This window comes from Alosa alosa, chromosome 19 (assembly GCF_017589495.1).
Source record: "Alosa alosa isolate M-15738 ecotype Scorff River chromosome 19, AALO_Geno_1.1, whole genome shotgun sequence".
NCBI lineage: Eukaryota > Metazoa > Chordata > Actinopteri > Clupeiformes > Clupeidae > Alosa > Alosa alosa.
In genome coordinates, this window is record NC_063207.1 from 14,720,403 (window position 1) to 14,740,733 (window position 20,331).

At 46.0% G+C, this 20,331-nt stretch overlaps 1 protein-coding gene across 1 annotated transcript in view; it reads right to left on the bottom strand.

The window, feature by feature from the left end:
- crim1 (cysteine rich transmembrane BMP regulator 1 (chordin-like)) overlaps positions 1-20,331 on the bottom strand; it is a 105,736-nt gene continuing 85,405 nt past the window's right edge. Inside the window, exons 8-17 of the mRNA XM_048228488.1 lie at positions 18,917-19,045; positions 16,092-16,248; positions 11,979-12,100; positions 9,398-9,610; positions 7,472-7,690; positions 5,912-6,133; positions 5,273-5,461; positions 3,688-3,801; positions 2,327-2,517; positions 1-1,002 (exon numbers count right to left, since the gene is read on the bottom strand). Coding sequence (XP_048084445.1) covers positions 826-1,002; positions 2,327-2,517; positions 3,688-3,801; positions 5,273-5,461; positions 5,912-6,133; positions 7,472-7,690; positions 9,398-9,610; positions 11,979-12,100; positions 16,092-16,248; positions 18,917-19,045 — 1,733 coding nt within the window. The 3' untranslated portion in view covers positions 1-825. The remainder of the gene's footprint in view (positions 1,003-2,326; positions 2,518-3,687; positions 3,802-5,272; positions 5,462-5,911; positions 6,134-7,471; positions 7,691-9,397; positions 9,611-11,978; positions 12,101-16,091; positions 16,249-18,916; positions 19,046-20,331) is intronic.

Below are 20,331 nucleotides of genomic sequence, written 5' to 3' on the forward strand. Positions count from 1 at the left end.
CCCCTCCTCTCTTCTCCCTTTCTTTCACTGTGTTCCAGAAAGTTCACAAGGTTCCCGTGACTACAGCCCTCGTGGGGATGGGTGGTTATTATGGGATAGAAAAAAAAGAGAGAGCTTTGGTACAGCGGGTCAAACTAGCGTCCACAGTCGCACTGGTACACGCGCGCGAGGGGGTGCCGTTGTGTCCTCGGGGAAAAAAAAACAACCAAAAAAAAAAAAACACTTTCCTTCTTCTGACAAACTGAACAGGAATGCAGGAAGAGATTACTCAAAACAAAAATCATCCTAATCTCACATACATCTGATTTCAAATGAACACACCTGCACCTACACACACACACACACACACACACACACACACACACACACAACTATCTTTTGCACACATACTTAGGAACAGTTTTCATCTCCCATTCAAATAGTTATCATTCCTGCATTTTGGTTTGTGATTTTCATGTCTGGATGAGATTGTCAGCTGTCTTGTTTTCTTGCTTATTTGTTTGTTGAATGGTGGGAGGCTTTGTATTTCTTGTACAGTTTTGTTGCTTTTAACTTTTCTTCTCTGTTGGTATGGTGTGTGGATTGTTTCGGCCAATGTCTTTCGTTTCTTCCCTCTTTCTCTCAGGTCTTTCTATTCTTTCTCTCTTTCTTTCTCTTCCAGCACTCTCATATCAGGTGGTCACGCATTCTTCGTGTTTGGGCTGCTGCAGGTCGTTCACTCAAAGTCTCTTCCTTTCCTCCTCACTCTCTCCCTCTCTCTTTCTCTCTCTCACTCTCTGTCTCTTCATCTCTCTCTCTCTCTCCATCCATCCATCCATCTCTGGCTCAGGCAGTCTGGTAGAAGTTGTCTGCCTGCAGGTTGTTGTGCTTCTGCATGCTGTAGTAGCCGCTGTATCTGGAGTCCGGGTCAGCCATCCGCAGCATCCGCTGGGCACTGTCCACCTGCACCTTGGTGCCCTTCTGGCAGTCCACGTACACCAGCTGGTTGTTCAGACAGGTGGGCTTTACAAACAAAGGAAAAATATGCACACACACACACACACACACACAGAGAGAGAGACAGAGAAACAGGTGCACACGCACAGTTAGTTTTTATGATCCGTTTCAGCTAATTCACATGATGTTAAGACTACTTCAAAGATCTCTCCAGGATGAAAAACAAAGCTCTAATGTTTGTGAAAAAATAAACCGTCCCACTTTTATCTTCGCGTCTTGACAACAAATGGGTTTCATCAGCTTTGAAGTAATTTGTTTTTGTTCTTAGTGTTTACAGATCATGGGGGGTATGCATCATTAATACACACAGATAACATACCACAGTGCATTGTCAATACAGCCCAACACATCTAATGAAGAGGCCATGGCACTCCGATCATTACACACATCTTTTATGGCACACAGGCTATTCCATGATTATGATCATGATTCTATAATTAAAGCATGATTCTATAATTGCAGAAGAGTTGTTTTGTTTTTCAAAAGGTATACTCGCACAGATTAGCCATTTCCTTGTCTACAACTGAATAAGTCCCCTGTCTTCAGTGGCTTCCTATGCCTGTTGGCACTGGTTTGGCTTTAGATACATGACTGACGGGCATATCATGGGCTTTTGATTGCCTTGGATTCTTCTCTCTTATTGCATGTTTTTATAGAGCCTTTGACATTGATAGTTGATTAAAATGTAGGAGAATTTCATCAAAATGCTCCTTTTCAATGCTGACATTTGATATTTAACAATCCCTCCCTCAATAAACCATCAACAGTGCCTGTCTGATATTCTACTTGAGTAATGGTGTTGTGTGGTGCAGTGCTGTGTGAAATGGGGTCGGTTGTGATGTGACATGATGTGTAGTCTCAGGTGTGGTGTGGTTTGGTGTGGTGTGGTATCATGTGGTGTGTAAGTGAGTGGTTTGATGGTTTGATGTGTAGATGTGACATGATGTGTAGTCTCAGGTGTGGTGTGGTTTGGTGTGGTGTGGTGTGGTGCGGTCTCGTGGTGTGTAAGTGAGTGGTTTGATGTGTAGATGTGACATGATGTGTAGTCTTCAGGTGTGGTCTGGTTTGGTTTGGTGTGTGTGGTATGGTGTGGTGTGTAAGTTATGTTAGTTGTGTTTTTATATTATATACTTTTAATTACTTTTTCTGCTGTTAGTGAATGTGTGTGTGTTGTCTGTATGCTACTGAATTGCCTTGCTTGAATTTCTCCTGGGGATCAATAAAGTATCTATCTGTCTACTGAGTGGTTTGACGCGTAAAGAGTTACTGTATGTGTGGCAACGCGATGTGATGTGTGCCATGGCGTGGCGCATAGGACACTGGCGCGTACCTTGGTGGGCGTACGATAGCAGGGCACGGGTATCCACTGCTTCTTCTGGTTGAGCAGCAGCAGGGCGGCGATGACCAGCAGCATCATGGCCACGGGCAGTGCCACCCATGCCACCGACTGCAGCGTGCGCTCCTCGCGGGGCAGCGGCGCCTTGCCATCCAGGTAGGGCATCTGCAGACTGCCAAAGTCACCTGCAGTGGACCAGACAGAGAAGACATGGCAGAGGGTGAGGTGTCGCTGTGAAGACACTCAAACGCCGCGTCTATTTCAAACAGACACATCAAATCATACCGGCACACCCATCTCACTCTCTCCATTACACACACACACACACGCGCTCACGCACACACATAAAGAATAAATAAAAAAAAAAAAAAAAAATACCGGTACACCAATTTATTCAACATAAGCCTTATACTGTATACAAATACACAGATAGAGCAACCCCCATTCCTTCGGGTTAGGCTCCACACAAACTGCATTAGAGGATGAGTTCACAGTGTCATTGGAAAAGACTAAATGTTGAGGCCTCAGATAGCACCGCTTGGACGCCCTCCTCAACCTCACCCCACCCCCACCCCACCCCATCTCTCCTCTCATATTAGAGATTAAAAGAACACAACAACATGGAGAAGCAGTATCTCTATCTCGCTCCGAAAAACACTCCCGTTAAAGAAAGGCAGGTCGGCAGGCGGTTGGCACCTACGGCTACGGCGCCCTGCCTCCCGGAGGATTAGGATTAAGTTGTAAGCGGAGATGCCGAGCCGGTTGTTTTTTCGCCCGTTTATCTTTGATGTTCTACAGCGAGGTGAGTCCGGTCTCCCTGTAAGCGGGGACCGGCTCACCGACTAAATGGATGGGGGGTGGATGTAGGGGTAGGTGGTTGGGGGGGGGGGGGTGCAGGCTTTCTAATCTCGGTCTGCTGTGGAACTCAGCTGAATGGCGCTGGCTCAGGGGTTTGAGGGGTGTTGGGGATAGTGGTGGTGTTGATGGTGGTGGAGGGGGGGGGCTACACAGAGTCCTGTGGATTTGCTAATTAGTACAAGTAGTCTTGAAGCAGGAGATAGAGGGCAATGAATGTGATTGGCGCACAGTGGGCGTGTAAAGAGAGACGCGCAGCAGTGCTGCTGTTTGCAGATTACAGACATTCAGAATTTTCCCTCTGAATGCAGCAAAGGGGAAAACGCAACTCTGGAATGACCTTCAAAATGTGTGTGTTTGTGTGTGTGTGTGTGTGTGTGTGTGTGTAATTGTGTTTGTTGTGTTTGTAAGTGTACAGTATGTATGTTTGCTTCTGCATGTGCATGCGTGTGTGTGTGTGTGTGTGTGTGTGTGTGTGTGTAAGTCTGTATGTGTCTGACCTCTAAACTGAGGCATGATGTCGTTCTCGCTGTGGGTAGGCCAGGCAGGCTGATGAGGGATCTTGTCTTTCTGGTCAGTCTTCTCGATGGGGACGTTGGTCGGGGCATACATTTCTGAAACACGCACACACACACACACACACACACACACACACACACACACACACACACAGTGAATATTGGGGCACAGGAAATATATTACATTAAATTCAAAAGGCATTATCGCAGAGATTTGAGGTGCAAATGGAATGTCAGTCACACACAGATGCTCAAAGATGCTCAAGGTGGAATGATGGGAGACAGCCCCCCCCCCCCCCTCCTCAAACTCTCACACACACACACACACACACAAACAACAGAACAGAGAAAGGCCCCAACACACCCATGCAGTTCTTTTTACACACTGTCCGCAAAAGAGTTGTCATGGCAACGACAAATTGACCTCTGAAGTTAACAGGCTGCAACCCGACTCCAAAAGGTGAAATTGCAGTCTAATCTTAAAGGCTAATCAGGGATGGATTTAATTATCCCCAAATTATCTTATCGACCTTTGTCTTTGAACACTCCAGCAAGGAGAAAGTCAGTTTGTGAGTGTGTGTGTTTGCCGAATTTCTATGTGTGTGTGTGTGTGTGTGTGTGTGTGTGTGTGTGTGTGTGTACTGTATGTGTATGTGTGTGTGTGTATGAATCTATGTGTATTTGTGTGCACTTGGGTGGAAGAGGTGGAGGCCCGTCCCCAACGCCTCGAAATGGAAGAATGCCACGATCAATTCCATTATCTCCTGCAGCACAAAGTCGCCTTGTTTAACATGCGTCCAATTTCATTTGAATCAGCTTCCTCAAAGAACTCCTCTCCGCCAGACGCTGTGTGCTAGAGCAACCCCTCTCCTTTATAATAAGGACTGGCCCTAAAAGCAACTGGGTGCACTCAGTGAACTGCGTAGGTAATGCTAGACCCCCTCTTCCACCCCCCGCAAATAAACGACAAGAAAATAGATGTAATTAATGAGTGCATTGAGGCAGACAGCCAAAAAGAAGCGTGCAGTGTTTCATGCTGTTAGTATTTAGTTTCATCCAATAAATTCACTGTATATCATATTTGCATTGAAATCTCTCTACTAAGCCTGTTCCAGTATAATCAGGTATGACATCTTATTCTGGCTGTTAAAATTTGGAATAATTACGTATAGGTTTTAACAACTTAACAACTGTCAATTGTACCACTTCTAAAAGGATTTCAATGGTTTAATCACTAACTTTAATGTTAGCACAGTAAACTCTTTTAGAGAGGTAATATTTAACTTCAGTCTGAGAAGGGAACAACTCCTGGATGCCAATAAGGGACATCTGGCTCCACATAAAAAAAAAAAAACGGAGCAAAACACTGCAGAGCATAATACAGGGACAGCTTTGTCACGTCCATTTGATTGACACAGAAGTTTCCCATTCTCTGTCGCTTCTTTTTAACCTTCTGCTACTTGGGACTGTGCTCTACCTCGCTCTGGGTAAAAGCGCAAACTATAAATAGCAAACAAACAAATAAATAAGTCAAAATGGTCCACCTGAGTGAACCCGAGCGTCTTACCAGGGCACATGGGGCAGCAGCTGCCCTCCACGATGATTGGCTGGTGGCAGGGCAGGGCGGGGCAGCTGACCGTCGAGCAGAGGGTCTGGCCCTGCAGGCAATAGCAGTGTGTGCAGCTGTCGATGTCCCAGCGCTCCTCGTCCATGTACGTCTTCCCGTTGAAGTGGCACACGGCTTTGGGGGTGGCGTCTGGTGACAGTCAGGGGGGGGGGGGGGTTGGAGGTGGGTGTTAACACAGTTGAAATAAACAAATCAGAGACAGAAAGTGCCATATGGGCATAAAACACTGCCAGACACAGTTCTTGTTATAACTTACAATATTTGCCCTATTTACCAGTAAGATTTAAGACTACACCAGATTGAATTACGTTTCTCAAAAGCAGTAGTATCTCCTCTACTACTGTACTAAGTGATAGAGCAGCTCTCTATATTGAAAGCTTCCTTTTGGTAAGGTCGGAGCAAAGGAACCTTGACAAAGTCTGGCAGGCCGAAACGTTGGGATAAAAATAAAAGGAAAAAGAGATAGAGTGTGCGGTGACCAAGTTTTTCTAAGGTTGGAGCAAAACCATGGCGTTGAGACATGTCTAGGTTGCCTACGCAACATGTGCCACGATGCCAAGGTGTCCTATGGCCACCTACCCAGGCAGTAGGGGCAGCACTGTCCCTTGCGGAGCACAGGCCGGGCGCAGGCCACCGGCGGGCAGGTCTCCGAGAAGCAGCTGATGGTGCCGTCCAGACACACGCAGCTGGAGCACATGTTGGGCTTCCACGACTCGGCCGCCAGGAAGATGTCGCCCTCCTCGTTGCGGCAGTAGCTGGGCATGCTGTCGTTGCTGGGTGACTGCGGGGTCACAGGTTCCTCTATGGTTGGGAGCGGACGAGAGGTCAAAGGTCATTCCCTTAGTGCAAAAAGGTGATGCTCTATCTATGTATACCGTTTAGTGTTTTCTCAGTCCAAGACAACCAAACAGAGTGCATTTGGTATAATTACTTTTCATTTCTTATGGTCTAAAAATGTATTGCACTTCATTCATTCCCATATTGATTCCTGCAATACATCAAGCCGTACCACACCACCAATGAATAGCTATTATTTATACAAACTGTAGTAATTCTTATTCAGCAGTTGTTCACATTTCAACTATCTGCTTAAATGCTTCCAGTCTTGCTCATCTCTTATTGTCTGTCTCTTATTCATCATTCTGAAACTAAATATTTGATGGTGAATAAATATTCGCGACATTCAAACACAACGCAGTAATCCTGGTTATTTGGCTGTGTTTTGTCCAAACAAAAGGCTGAGACAGACAAATATTTCAGGCTTATACAGATTTGAGGAACTTTGCCAATTTGGAGTTCAAAACAAAATGTCTCTCTCACACCCACTTCCCCTCTCACTCTGCTTTGTTTCCTCAATGCCATTTTCACACAAAACCTGCTGACTTCTGTACAATGCAGATTCCTCCACACATTCCTTCTCTTTGTGTGTGTGTGTGTGTGTGTGTGTGTGTGTGTGTGTGTGTGTGTGTGTGTGTGTGCTTGTGTGTACTGAGCTGGATGCTACTCAGCTGGGGGGCCCGTGAATATCTGTGTGTGTGTGTGTGTGTGTGTGTGTGTGTGTGTGTGTGTGTGTGTGTGTGTGTGTGTGTGCGTGCGTGCGTGTTTGTATGGATTCTGCACCTTCATCCCATCTGGGCTGTTAAGGCCTTGCAGTTTTCCCGTCACAGTCAGACATAACTTTGCTTGACCAGACACAGTTTTGCTGATCATGGAGTTAAGTTAGCATAGTCACCTGAGAATTACCTCAGTAAAAGAAACAGATCAATAGAAACAGTAGTTCTCTGCTCTCCTCAGGAAAGTTTCTCTAAAGGTCACTGAGTCACACTGGCTAGAAAATAAAAGCAATAATTCCAATCACCCTGCAGCAACACTCAAAGCGAATCTAAACAAAAAGTTTCAGACACACACACACACGCTGACAAATTTGAACACACACACATACACACACATGCTGCAACGTCTGAACATACACAGCACCCACACATACTGTACATATGGTATATACACACACACACACACAAACACACAAACACACACACACACACACACACACACACACACACACACACACACACACACACACACAAACACACATCTGCACACCTACACACATGACCCGCCTGAGCCAATCCGACTTACCTGGGCAGTGTGGACAGCAGGAGTCCTGCGACCTGATTGGGTTCTGGCACAGCAGGGGTGGGCACACCTCGGTCTCGCACAGCACCCGCCCACTGTGGCAGGTGCACTGTGTGCACGAGTCGATGTTCCAGGTCTCGCCCTCCACAAAGTACTTTTCGCCGCCCGAGGGGGGGCACACACGACGAGTCATCAGCACCGGGCTTATGGGGGGAAGCTCGTCTGGGGAAACGAGAGAGAGAGAGAGAGAGAGAGAGAGAGGGAAAGAAAAACTTTGACTTCATTATGAGTAAAGTGGAAAAACAACGCATATAAATACCATATGCATACCAAGAAATACTAAAAGACAAAAGCAAAAAGCATAAAAATTCCCCTTGGAATACTAAAAAAAAAAAAAAGACAAATAATTATCGCTTAGCCAGCTACGTTGCAGTGGAAATGAGAGAGGGTAGAAAAATACAATAAACAAATGAGAGACAGTGTATAGCTCCCTTCAGAGGCACTCAGTAGGACTTAACAACATTTCCTCATTAGTTGAGGTCTATAAAAGATGCTGACACTGATACAGGCTGTTCTTTTTAAAATAAAGGTTCGATAAAGAGCCCAAAGCATTGACTGACATGATGGAGACTTCAAGTCTGGGGAGGGGGCATTTAATGTAATTCCTCTAGGATTAATTAAACTGGTCATGATATCGCTTATTCCTTACTGCCTGCTAGGTTTTAGCCTGTCTAATTATAGACTCTGAACTAGGTCTTCTCAATCAATGCTAACAATGTTTTTTTTTGCCAGTGAGTATTGCATAAAGCAGCCTATACGTACTCTCTCTCACTCTCTTATCTAGGTCTCCTGTTTGCAATTTCAATTTACTCAGCTTTATTGCAGTGCAGAGAACAATATTGACAAAACAGTCGATATTTGTATAAAATTATTGTTGATAAAAAATTGAATGCATGAATGAAAAAAACAGAATTAAATAAATGAATAAATGAAACAAACAAACCAAAATGCACAAACAAATAAACAAAGTATGGACTAAAAAATTAACGATAGTGCCTCACTGGTCTTAGGCAATCTCTCTTTGTTTATGACACACTAATAAATATTTTATTTATTTAACTTTCTCCGAATAAATATTACATTTTCCTTCATCTGTTTCTGTTATTGTCATTCTCTCTCTCTCTCTCTCTCTCTCTCTCTCTCTCTCTCTCTCTTTCTCTCACTCACTCTATTTTGTATGCCTTCTGCTTCTTCACACACACACACACAACAACTTCTGCTCTGTTGACAGCTGCATAATGTCAGATGTTTTGTTTGTGTGATCTTGTCTTCACGTAATTATTCCTTTTCCAGTTAATTGCGTGGAGTCTTGTGCGCTTGCAGCGCAGCCTTGGTGTGTGGGGACGTGGCTTACGAGCACTGAAAACTAATATTTTTCTAAATGATGTGGACTCAGGTGCACCTCATTAAGGATGAAAAGCCCTGTCTGAGACCGGGCATGCGGGTAGCAGGCCTCCCCTGCAGGGGAGATCTGAACGCAACACTGTCCAGACAGGTGTGTGTTGGGGTGAGTTTGAGTGTGTTGGGGTGGGCGGGTGGTTGGGTGGTTGGGTCTGTAAATGTGTGTATGTGTCTGCATATTAATGTGTTCCAGTGGGTCTTCAACCGCCTACTGACTACTGATCTCACATGAACTTGTAACTATGATGAACTACTTAAACCGATCAGTTTCTGTTAATAAAACAAAGGTCCTCAAACTTCTACCCAGTGGAGCTCATAAAACATTAATTAGCTTGTCTGGATCTCCATCAGTCTAAATGTCTCTCCTGAACCCCACCGTCCACTTCTCTTAGATAGATAGATAGATAGATAGATCCAGTAGATAGATAGATAGATACTTTATTTATCCCCAAGGGGAAATTCTCTTACCTGGGCATGAGGGACAGCACTGGCCAGGGCGGATGGTGGGGCTCTCACAGGCGGGCACGGGGCAAGAGATGAGGGCGCACATCTCCCGGCCGTTGTGGCAGTAGCAGTCGCGGCAGCCGTCATGCCAGTTCTCGCCGTTCTCATGGCGACGGCCATCCATGGACAAGCATGAGCCGAGCTTCACTGACGGTGCCACCGATGATACGGTTTGATCTGGAGGAGGTGAGGGATGCAGAAGAAGGTCAAAGGTGAGGGGTCACGAGAAACTATAAAAAGCATTTCTGTGCTGCAGCTGAATTGCCAAAGAAATACCAATTCCAAAACAATGCTGTGAATTCAATTCAAGTTCAGTTCAACGTAACACATTAACGTTCTTACTCCATTATGTTTGCTGAGCACTAGATTCATATTTCAAAATTCAACATTACTAAGGCCTCGGCTTCACAGAAGACACAGACATGAACATGGGCCGTGACACTGTGGTGCTCATAGACCCAAAATCGCAAAGAAGAAGTAGATTCTGAACGAGACCAGGTGAATGAGAGGTTCCAAAGAGGAAAAAAGTAGCTCAGTATAAATCCTTCACCACAATTAAAGAGTTTAATTGTGGTGAAGCGGGTTCAAAGCAGTTCAAAGCGGAACCATTTGCAAACTTGGCTGGACGAGGGCCCATGGCCTGGAGGCAAGAACCACTCCAAATGTGTTTAGCGCTGATGCTGTGTAATCATTGATTAAATTGCTTCTGTGATCTAAACGAGTGGGCAATTAGTCGAGAAGCTTGTTGACGCTAACAATGAGGAGAAAAACGAAGGCTCTGGGTAATAGAGAATATAATCATTTATAAAACAGCCTGCCTATGCTGGTCAGATCACAGCTGGGTCTACCTCCACCTCCACCACCTCCACCACCACCACCCACCACCATGACCACTACCACCCACCATGCCCACAGTCCAGCGTCTGCCTTTTCTCGTTGCTAGGACAGGTAGCGCACTCACAGTGATACAGTGTGTCTTGTTTGTGAGACAACAAGCAAGCACGGGCAAATGAGCTTTCAGACGGTCACGGAACATGAGTCTCTAATCAAATCCACCAATCCAATAAGAGAGAGAGAGAGGGAGAGGAAGCCGACACAGGGGTAGGCGAGGCGAGGAGGATGATTTTCAAGGCCTTCATCAATTCCTCAAGCTTGTATTGTCTCCCTCGGAGGGGAGCCTGGAGCGTACCACCCCCTGAAATATCTCTCTCTTTCTTGCTATTTCCCTTTCACTTTCTCCCTCCATCCATCCCCCCTCTTTCCCTCTGGCTCCTGGTTTCGGGTGTCTGCCAAGAGATGAGTGGGGAGGGGAGGCTGACTCCCTCGGATCAATAACAAAGACGGGAGAAGAAAAGAAAGGAAGGAAGGGAAAGCGAGAAAGAGAGATGGAGTGATAGAGGAAAGAGGGGGAGAGAGAGAGACTGAGAGAGAGAGAGAGAGAGAGAGAGACATCTCACCTTGATTAAAGTCTGGCAGGGGCAATTTAAGGAGGTTGCACCTTTGGACAGCCAAACTCGAAACGCTTCGATTGGATTTTCATGTGTTTTTTTTCTTTTCTATTTTTTCGCCTGTGCTCTCATCTCTCATCTCTCATTACACTGAGCAGACTTCGTCAGAGCTCATAAATGTTTGATGTGTCAGATGTTTTATTTAGGCCAAATCAAACAGCAGCACAAAAGGAAAATGAATAATGAAGAAGTGATGTTTAGCAGAAACGGCTGCTGGATGCATTTAGCAAAAAATGGAAAGATAGAAAGATACCGGTAATATATAGATCTATATCTATATGTATATATAGATAGATATAGATGCATAGTAGACAGATACTGTAGATGGATGGATGGATAGCTGGATAATAGAGTAGCAATAGAAGCAGAAATAGTGTGAAGAATCGCAACTCCAAATTCAGAAAAACAGCAACATGATGAATTCCCCACAGAAAGGTGCCAGCCAAACTAATCACCTCCTCTAATGGACTCTGATTTCTGTCCCTGGTGGGAGTGGAGTGTGAAGCCAGTGTGAGGCATTAAAATACTTACGTGCACGATCATTACATTAACAAAACTTGTGAAGAGGTCGCTGTTAACAATTCCCCCGTGAATTGTGCTTCACGAACACGAAAATCCCTCCAAAATGACACATATCTAATAAAATATTGATTCAGTCCCTGCTGTGCCTTAATGTACAGTAGCGTGTGTAGATCACTTGTGTAGATCACTTGCCAGTGCAGCACATTGCAATCTAAAATTGGTCTACTACTGCCTCAAGGTTGAATATAGTCACACTTTATTACATGGTAATTTTACCACCATGAATGCAATATGACTCCTTGACAAAAGGACCTTAGCTAAGTATTGGCAATTACATTTTACAGTTCCCATCAAGTCATACATATTCATCAAAAGCAATGGTTGGGTAGCCCTTCTTTGCATACTAGCATTCCCTTCATTAATGCATACTTCTATGAATATTTCATGTGTTTGAGAATCATCATCAGGGAGGGAGACAAACAAACAAACAAGCAGCTCTAGTTGTGGTGACCTACCTCTGCACTGGCAAATGAGGCAGCCCAGCTGGTCCTGCTGGAAGCCCATTGGACAGGACTTGTCACATGGCAGCTCTGGACATTTCTTGCAGCGGCACAGGTCACAGCCATGCTTGTTCTTTCTGTAAGAAGAGAGGTACAGAAGGAGGGCAACCAGTGCATGAGTGATCTGTTTGAAGGGTTTTCAAAGCCTTCATGATGATGATATGTCGTTTAAATATGTCATCTGAAGACATGGTTAAGATGAGGCTCAGTGTTACTTAACACCACAACTAGAAAGAAAAAGCCAAGCAATTATTTTTCTGAAGACATAGATTTTTTTACATTTCAAATTACTTGTGTGTAATTTTGTGGGACCACAGGACCAGAGAGACAAACTTGTTGTTGGAGGTCTTGCTGTGTAATTGAGTAAAAGTAAAGTTGCTCTCCAGTGAGGCTTGTGAAGTGTTGAAGCTGGGTGAATCACTGATAATGTTTTTCTGCTTGTATAACTGTCATAGCCAGCCATTTGTTTTCTCATCCAGTTGTAGTTGTGTGTGTGTGTGTGTGTGTGTGTGTGTGTGTGTGTGTGTGTGTGTGTGTGTGGGTGCGCGCACGCCGTGAGACTTGCTTTGTCACTGCCCCCGGAGCATCTGTAGCGGGCGGCTGGCGCCGTATCCCAGGTGCCAGTGACAAGCGCTGGTGCCACGGGCCGTCTTTGATGCCCCCCACCGCCGGGACCCGTTTGGCAGATGGCGCTTTAAAGAGCGGCAAAGCCAAAGCGCTGGACTCCAAACACGCTCCCCTCTCCACCACACCTCCACCACACCTCCCATATCTAAGTGCTAGGGCACCTTTCTCAAGTTCACACAGAATGTCCCCCTCCACCCCCCCAGTGCCCTCAGTAGACCCAGACCCCCTCAACACCCCCCATCCCCCCCTTCTCCACCTACTCCCCATCCTCTTTTCTTTCGCTAAGTCTCCCTATCTCCCGCCATCCCCTCCCCCCTCCCTCCCTCCCTCCTTCGCGCTCTCTCACTCTTATCGTCTGAATAATGGGCGTGCGAAGCAGCCGTGTGCAGTCGGCGTTTGGTGATAAGGGGCTATCAGGTGAGGATTCAGTGGCTGGGTGTATCAATCCAGGCTGGACGGGGGCGAGGATGGAGAAGGATGGGAGGCAGGCGGCGGGAGTTAGTGGAGGGGATCGGAGTGTGTGGGTGTGGGTGGGTGTGTGGGTGTGTGTGGGTGTGGGGGTGAGAGGCAGCTTTCGGGGGCCCATGAATAATTCAGCTCAGGCGTGCGGTGGCTCGGGCCTGAGCCATAACTTTTGCGTGGGCGTAAAATAGACATCTAAAATTAGAATCTTAGATGTGAGCATTTTCCGTGCCGCATTCTCATTCATAAAGAGAATGAAATGACAAAGAGGAGAAGGAAGACAAGAAAGAGGAGGAGGAGGAGGAGGAGAAGGAGAGGATGGAGGATGGAGAAAGAAAGAAAGAAAGAAAGAAAGAAAGAAAGAAAGAAAGCAACAGACACAAGAAAGACAGCGAAAAGTGAGTGTGCAAGAGATAGAGAAAGAGAGAGACATAAAAAGAGAGCCAGTGTCTGTCGGTGACGTGACTCAGATAACATCAGGCCAATCCAATGCACACCTTTACTATGTGGACCATAATCTATAATAGGCTGTTTGGAGAGGCAAGCTGTGTGTATGTTAAAATGAGGAGGAGACACGGCCATCTCGCTCTGCAGGGCGCCTGTACGGTGATTCCGACTGGACTCCCTGCCTCAGTAATAACACTGATACCCACATTCGAGCGCATAAAGGCAGAGCCCATTATCAGCTCGCCATCACGGCGGGAAAGAGCCTCTATCGTATACGTGTCATAATAATAAAAAAGGTGCCGCAGCGTCTGCCTTCAGAAGCCAGAGAGACTGTGTAAAAAGAACACAGACATGTCTGTCCCGTGCCGTGAGAATGGGTCTGGCAGCCGAGGAAAAGGATGGGAACCTATGGACGCATTTACTAACCATCATCCATTCCTACAGCTTCTTAGAGTTATGGAGCATGATTATTGAAATCCATAAATTCTTCTGCCACATCATTATGCTTCACAGAGATGATATGCAATTATTTAAAGTGTGCCAGTGCTGCAGCCCATCGTGCTTGGGAGTCATGAAAATATTTAAATTATGATAGCGATGAGATATTTGGGTATAATGCATAATGCTGTTACACATGACAGATATAGAAAAGGAAGCATTTCTATTACTGTGAACATCAGGAGATTAATCACGGATGATTTGTGATGATGTATTTTCCCTCCACTGATGAGCTTTTATTAAGCATCCATCTCGCTATAAATCTCCTTTATTTCACTTCTTACAAATGGCTCTGTGTTATTAGCTGCTCTCTAAACGAAGGATTTATCCTGCTCAACTGACAGAGCTGGACTGGAGCGAACTCCGTTTGCCTCCGCTAATCGCACTGCACGCAGACAGGAGAGGAGCTTCTGATCTTAGAACGAACACCTAAACAAACACACAGACACACAAACACACGCAGACACACAGACACACACACACACACACACACACACACACACACACACACACACACACACACACACACACACAAACACACACACACACACACACACAGACACACACACACACACACACACACACAAACACACACACACACACACACACACACACAGACACACACAGACACACAGACACACACACGCACACAAACACACACACACACAAACACACACACACACACACACACATACACACACACACACACACACACACACACACACACACACACACACACACGCGGTGTGAGGAAAACTCTCCTCTCCGGTCATCGCTCAACCTGAGTTGAATCTGTACATGTCTGCTTAAGCTGCTACTCTGTACCTAACTCTACATGATGTATGTCTTCACAGAGGCCATTATTTCTACTTGAGCATGGCAGACCAAGCAGCCGAGTTTCAAAATAAATAAATAAGTACATAAAAAACTGGGTACTATTTGCTTGGGATGGTCGAAAGGATGACAGGGTACCCAGTGCTGATGGCAGATTAGTATCACTGTTCTGCCAGTCTACGCTATCCTTTAACTTTGCTAAATCACATTCCGTAATCTGACAAGGATTTAATGAACTGTCAGGTCTCTAAAAGGTGGTGCTTAAGCTCCGAATAACAGCCCAGCAGAGCAAAGGAGGAAGAGGAATCGAGAGACGTCTTCCTCAAAGGAAATGTGCATCGTTGACCTGTCGGGCTGGCCAGGGGTCAGTGAAATGTCTTCGCAAACAGCCCGTAATTGAGTCGCACCTTTGAAGGAAACGAGGACGGTTGGTGGAAGGGGCTCTCGCAGATGTAAAAGACACACACACACACACACACACACACACACACACACACACACACACACACACACACACACACACACAAACAGACACAAACAGACACACACACACACACACACACACACACACACACACACACACACACACACACACACACACACACACACACACACGCTCACTCACTCACATCCCAAAAAGAGCGAGGAGGCAGAAAAAGAGAGAGAGAGCTAATACTGTGTGAGGCATAGAAACGAAGTGAAAAATGAAAAGCGCATCAACAAAATGAGAAAAGTGCTTTTTCTGTCTCACACACACACACACACACACACACACACACACAAACACACACAGGGAAGCACACACACACACAAGGAACCACACACACACACAGACACATTCTCAGCGCTGATGCGTTAAAGAGGATGAGAGCACAGAAAATGAGTGAATCATGGTGGGGGTGTTGGCCCTTTCTTTCTCTGTCAACACACACACACACAGACAAACACAGGCGAGTACACTCTTGCGCACATTTACACACACACACACACAGGCGCTTTCGCACACACATACACGCATAGGCAAACACACAGGGTGCTGATGTATTAAGAGGATGAGAAAGCAGAAATTAGTCTTTCAGTGAAAGGAGGAATTACTTCTTTTCACCTCTCTCTCTCACCACACACACACACACACACACACACACACACACACACACACACACACACACACACACAATAATACAGAGACATGCAACTTACATGAAGCCAAAAGGGCACTCCTTTTCGCAGGCCACAGCTTTGCACTTCTTGGGTCGCGGGCGACACTGGCACACAGCACAGCCATGGGCATCCGTCTGGAAGCCGAACGGGCACTTGAGGGTGCAGCTGGCTATCAGGCCGCTACACAGCTCCTCACCTGCAGGGGGTAGCACACAAACACACACACGCCTATCACCATCAACACCAGTGCCAGCTCCACATAATACCCTTCCATTTTTATCCCACTTCCATGTGGTGTTAATATGATTCCATTTCTAGTTCCCTTATTTTAACAGGGCATGTCACTATTAAGCCCCAGGTAGGCTATGAAAACATGCTGAAAAAATGCTTATCCATTTTCATGGATGGATGAACTGTGCTGATAACTCTTGCATGGGTGTTCTGTTTAGGATAACCCTTCCATGAGTTCCCGGCAATCATCTTCGAGGCATTGTTCTCTTGTAAGGAACCCTTTCCGCTCCAAAAATAGCCCCTCTCTTTTAGCCAACATCAGCCTTTAGTTCTCAAACGAAGGCCTTTTTTTCTGCTGAGTACATTGATAAAAATCTATAGCTTCAGTCCACTTCAAATCTCTTGGGATGAAAGAGTGTGTTTTAATGATTTCATAAGAGACTTTACAATGGACTATAGCCTGACACATGAAAGAATCATTAGTATGCCTGCACTGGGAGCTAGGAGAGGAAGCCTCTCCACGCCAGAAGAGAATACTCCACCCGAGCCTGCTTTAACATGCCGGACCATGTCTATCTGACTGAACAATGCATTCACATGATCATAATGACAGTACTGCTTCTGATACCTCTGTGAAATAGAAGTCGTAGAACATGACTTTAAAGACTTTGAAGTTGACACCGATCTGATAACATCTCATGAATTTCTGCAAATTCTTGTTGTTTTTCTTCTCCATGAGATCCTGCCTGGCTACACAAGTCCAGCTAGCCTTCTTTCCAACAACCAGTTCCAACAAAGCCTCTCAAACAAATTTCCTCTCTAAAAGTTGATTCCAGTCTGCATCGGATTTATTTCGGCAAAACCCCTCGCCTCCTCGTTTTCTGCAAAACAGCCATGACATCCTGGCTATACAAGCTAGTTTTTATCCAGTTTGAGCTAGTTTTCATCCAAGAACTCGTCCTGACAAAGCCTCTCTCAGATTTCTCCCCCATCTGTGTGCGCTACGATTTGGGAGGGCGACAGAATCATTCAGCAGCCCTCTTTCATGCTGTGTCGACGCAACATCCCTAACTCATGTGAGAACTCGGCGGATAAGGATCGCTCCTTGTGATGATAAGCGTGGTGGCATTATATTATTTCCAGAGATCAAACAGACTGGATTATTTACTGAGCACACATGCTGGAACCATTAGATGAAACTATAGTGACAGAAACAGACGTCGAACCTTTGAACAAGGGGGAGATGAATAATTTAACAAAAGGATCATCACAATATTACTGCAGTCATTACAAGGTGCCTGTCGCCATAGTAACAGCAAGATGGGCTATGATTTGAGTGCAGAACAGGTTGGCTCGCCATACAAAAACTTGGCTTGATGAGGAAGTGCCTGCAAGTGTGTGTGTGTGTGTGTGTGTGTGTGTGTGTGTGAGTGTGAGTGTGAGTGTGAGTGTGAGTGTGAGTGTGTGTGTGAGAGAGAGAGAGAGAGAGAGAGAGAGAGAGAGAGAGAGAGAGAGAGAGTAAGGCAGTGTGGACAGTCTGTTGTAGTGAACGTGTGAGTTAGTATGTTTAGTGTTGTACAGAAGTATGGTGTGTGTGTGTGTGTGTGGGGGGTGCCACCATGCACCATGACATCAGCCAAGACACACACAGTGAGAATGTGTTTAACAGTTTGTCAGCAATCTCTCCAAAACACTGGGCAGACTTTCAGTAGCCTTGGGCAGCTAGCTCCCACCTGCCACTCTTAATCTCCCTCTCTCCTCGCTCTCTCTCTTTACTCTCACTAAATCGCTATCACTCTCTCTAAGCCTCTCTCTCTATCACCCGCTCAACACCTCTCACATCATCCAACTGCTTCTCGCTCTCTCTGCCTTTGTCTCCCCCTCTCTCGTCTTACTCACACAAAAATCTCTATCCCTCCATTTCACCTCGTCTACACCTCTCTCACCTCATCCCACCATCTCTCCCTCCCTTCCTCTCGCTCTCTCTCTGTCCCCGAACAAACTCTTTTCCGAGAGGCTGTGAATGCGCAGAGAGACCAGATTGGTATTCTCTCTCTCTTTAAGGCGGGGAGGACAGACTTCGTGCTGTGCTGGAGAGCGGCTAATAAGCCACATCAAACGGGCCGCTCCCCAGTGGGGCGGGCACACCTACAGACCCGGCGCAGCGGCGCAGACAACAAAGGCACGACGGTGTGGTCCCGAGTCTGCAGTTGCATACCACTCTTTTTATCTCGGCTTCACACGCATCCATTAACAGCTGACCAAACGCTCTGTGTGGAGGTGACTGAGTGAATCACCACCGCTCTCAAAAAAAAATCACTCTCTTTTAGGGATGCAGTGCTCGTTGGACTCCCATCTCCACCCCTGACCAATGTAACATATTGGTTATGTTTATTATCTAACACATTTTGTTACCCTATTTGATTTAGCAAAAATTTTCTACAGAATCTACTATTTTGTTCTTTTTTAATTAAGTTTCCTGTTCATTTGTGTGGACTGTGTGAACTACGAAGGAAGATTTTTGCTCTCTTCTCCTCTCCCCTCACTTCCCACACTGGCCCTGTGTCTCCTCACGAGTCTGGCCAGGTGAATGTCCGGCCAGGTGTTGGGAGTGCGCTGGGCGGGGCACTTACGGGTCTTGCAGTGGCAGGTGCGGCAGCCGGAGGCGTCCAGACGGAAGCCGAAGAGGCAGTCGAGCTCCGTGAGCGAGCAGTTCTTCAGCCTGCCGCAGGCAGGGGGCGCCATGGTGATGTAGGATGGCTCTGGAAAGACAACCACAGACAGAGAGAGAGAGAGAGAGAGAGAGAGAGAGAGAGAGAGAGAGAGAGAGAGAGATGGTAAGTCACTGAAGGCTGGAAGAGGGAAAAAAGAGAGAGAGCTACAAGGGATGAGAGAGAAAAACAAAAAAGAAGCAGTAGAGATAAGGAAAAAAGAGAAAAAGAGAGACTTACATGCATATAAAGAGAGTGATGAAGGAGAGATAAAGGGAGAATGAAAGATGCAGAGAGAGATACAGAACAGCAGCAGCAGAGAGAGAACAGAGAATGGGGGCAGACCGACAGAGAAAGACTTAAATGGTGAAGGAGATAAAGGCATAGCATTGTATGAGGGAGGCTGTCAATACTGAAGAGAAAGAGAGAAATGGAGTGAGTAAAAGGGAGAAGAGCAAAGAGAAAAGACAATATGAGGCTAGAAGAGAAAAGACGAGAAGAGAAGAATGGAGAGGAGAACAGAAGAGAACATGACAGATGAGAAAAGAAGAGAAGCATAGAACAGAGAAGAGAAGAAAAGAGAAGAAAGAAGAGGAGAGGAGAGAAGAGAATAGCAGAGAAGAGAAGAGAAGAGAAGACAAGAGAAGAGAAGAGAAGAGAAGAACAGAGAAGAACAGAGAAGAGAAGAGAAGAGTAGAAGAGAAAGCTGAATGACATTGTGATTATGAGTCAGGGGCGTGTGGCGGGCCTGGATGTGATTCTCACATATGGCAGCCTTCAGCGGCAGCTAATGCGGTTAAATTAGACCAGAGCAGAGCCACTCATGACAAGCCTACAGCTCAGAGACACACTACAACTCATCGCATTTACCTTCATAAACACACCCACACACACACACACACACACACACACACACAAATTATATCTCCAGACACAGTGTACAGACGTTCTGACACCTCATTCTGGCACGTCCTTCCTCCTGGCTACAATTTATTTGTTGGAATCCATTTAAAAGATTGTGGCTGCTTTAATATCAGCCGGCGCCATACATCATGCTTTTAACCATCTTCTACACGCAAAGTGACGCAAACACAGACTCACACGTGCACGCACATACACTCTCTCAACTCTGACGCCCACAGACACACACACACACACACACACACACACACACACACACACACACACACACACACACACACACACACACAGCAGCCCACGTCTCAGGGTTAAGACAGCTGTCTGACGAGTGACTTCTTGATACCTGTCAGCTCCTGATATTAAACGATATTACGGCTGCTGCTCCAGGATGGAGATAAATGTGCGAGGGCGGAGGA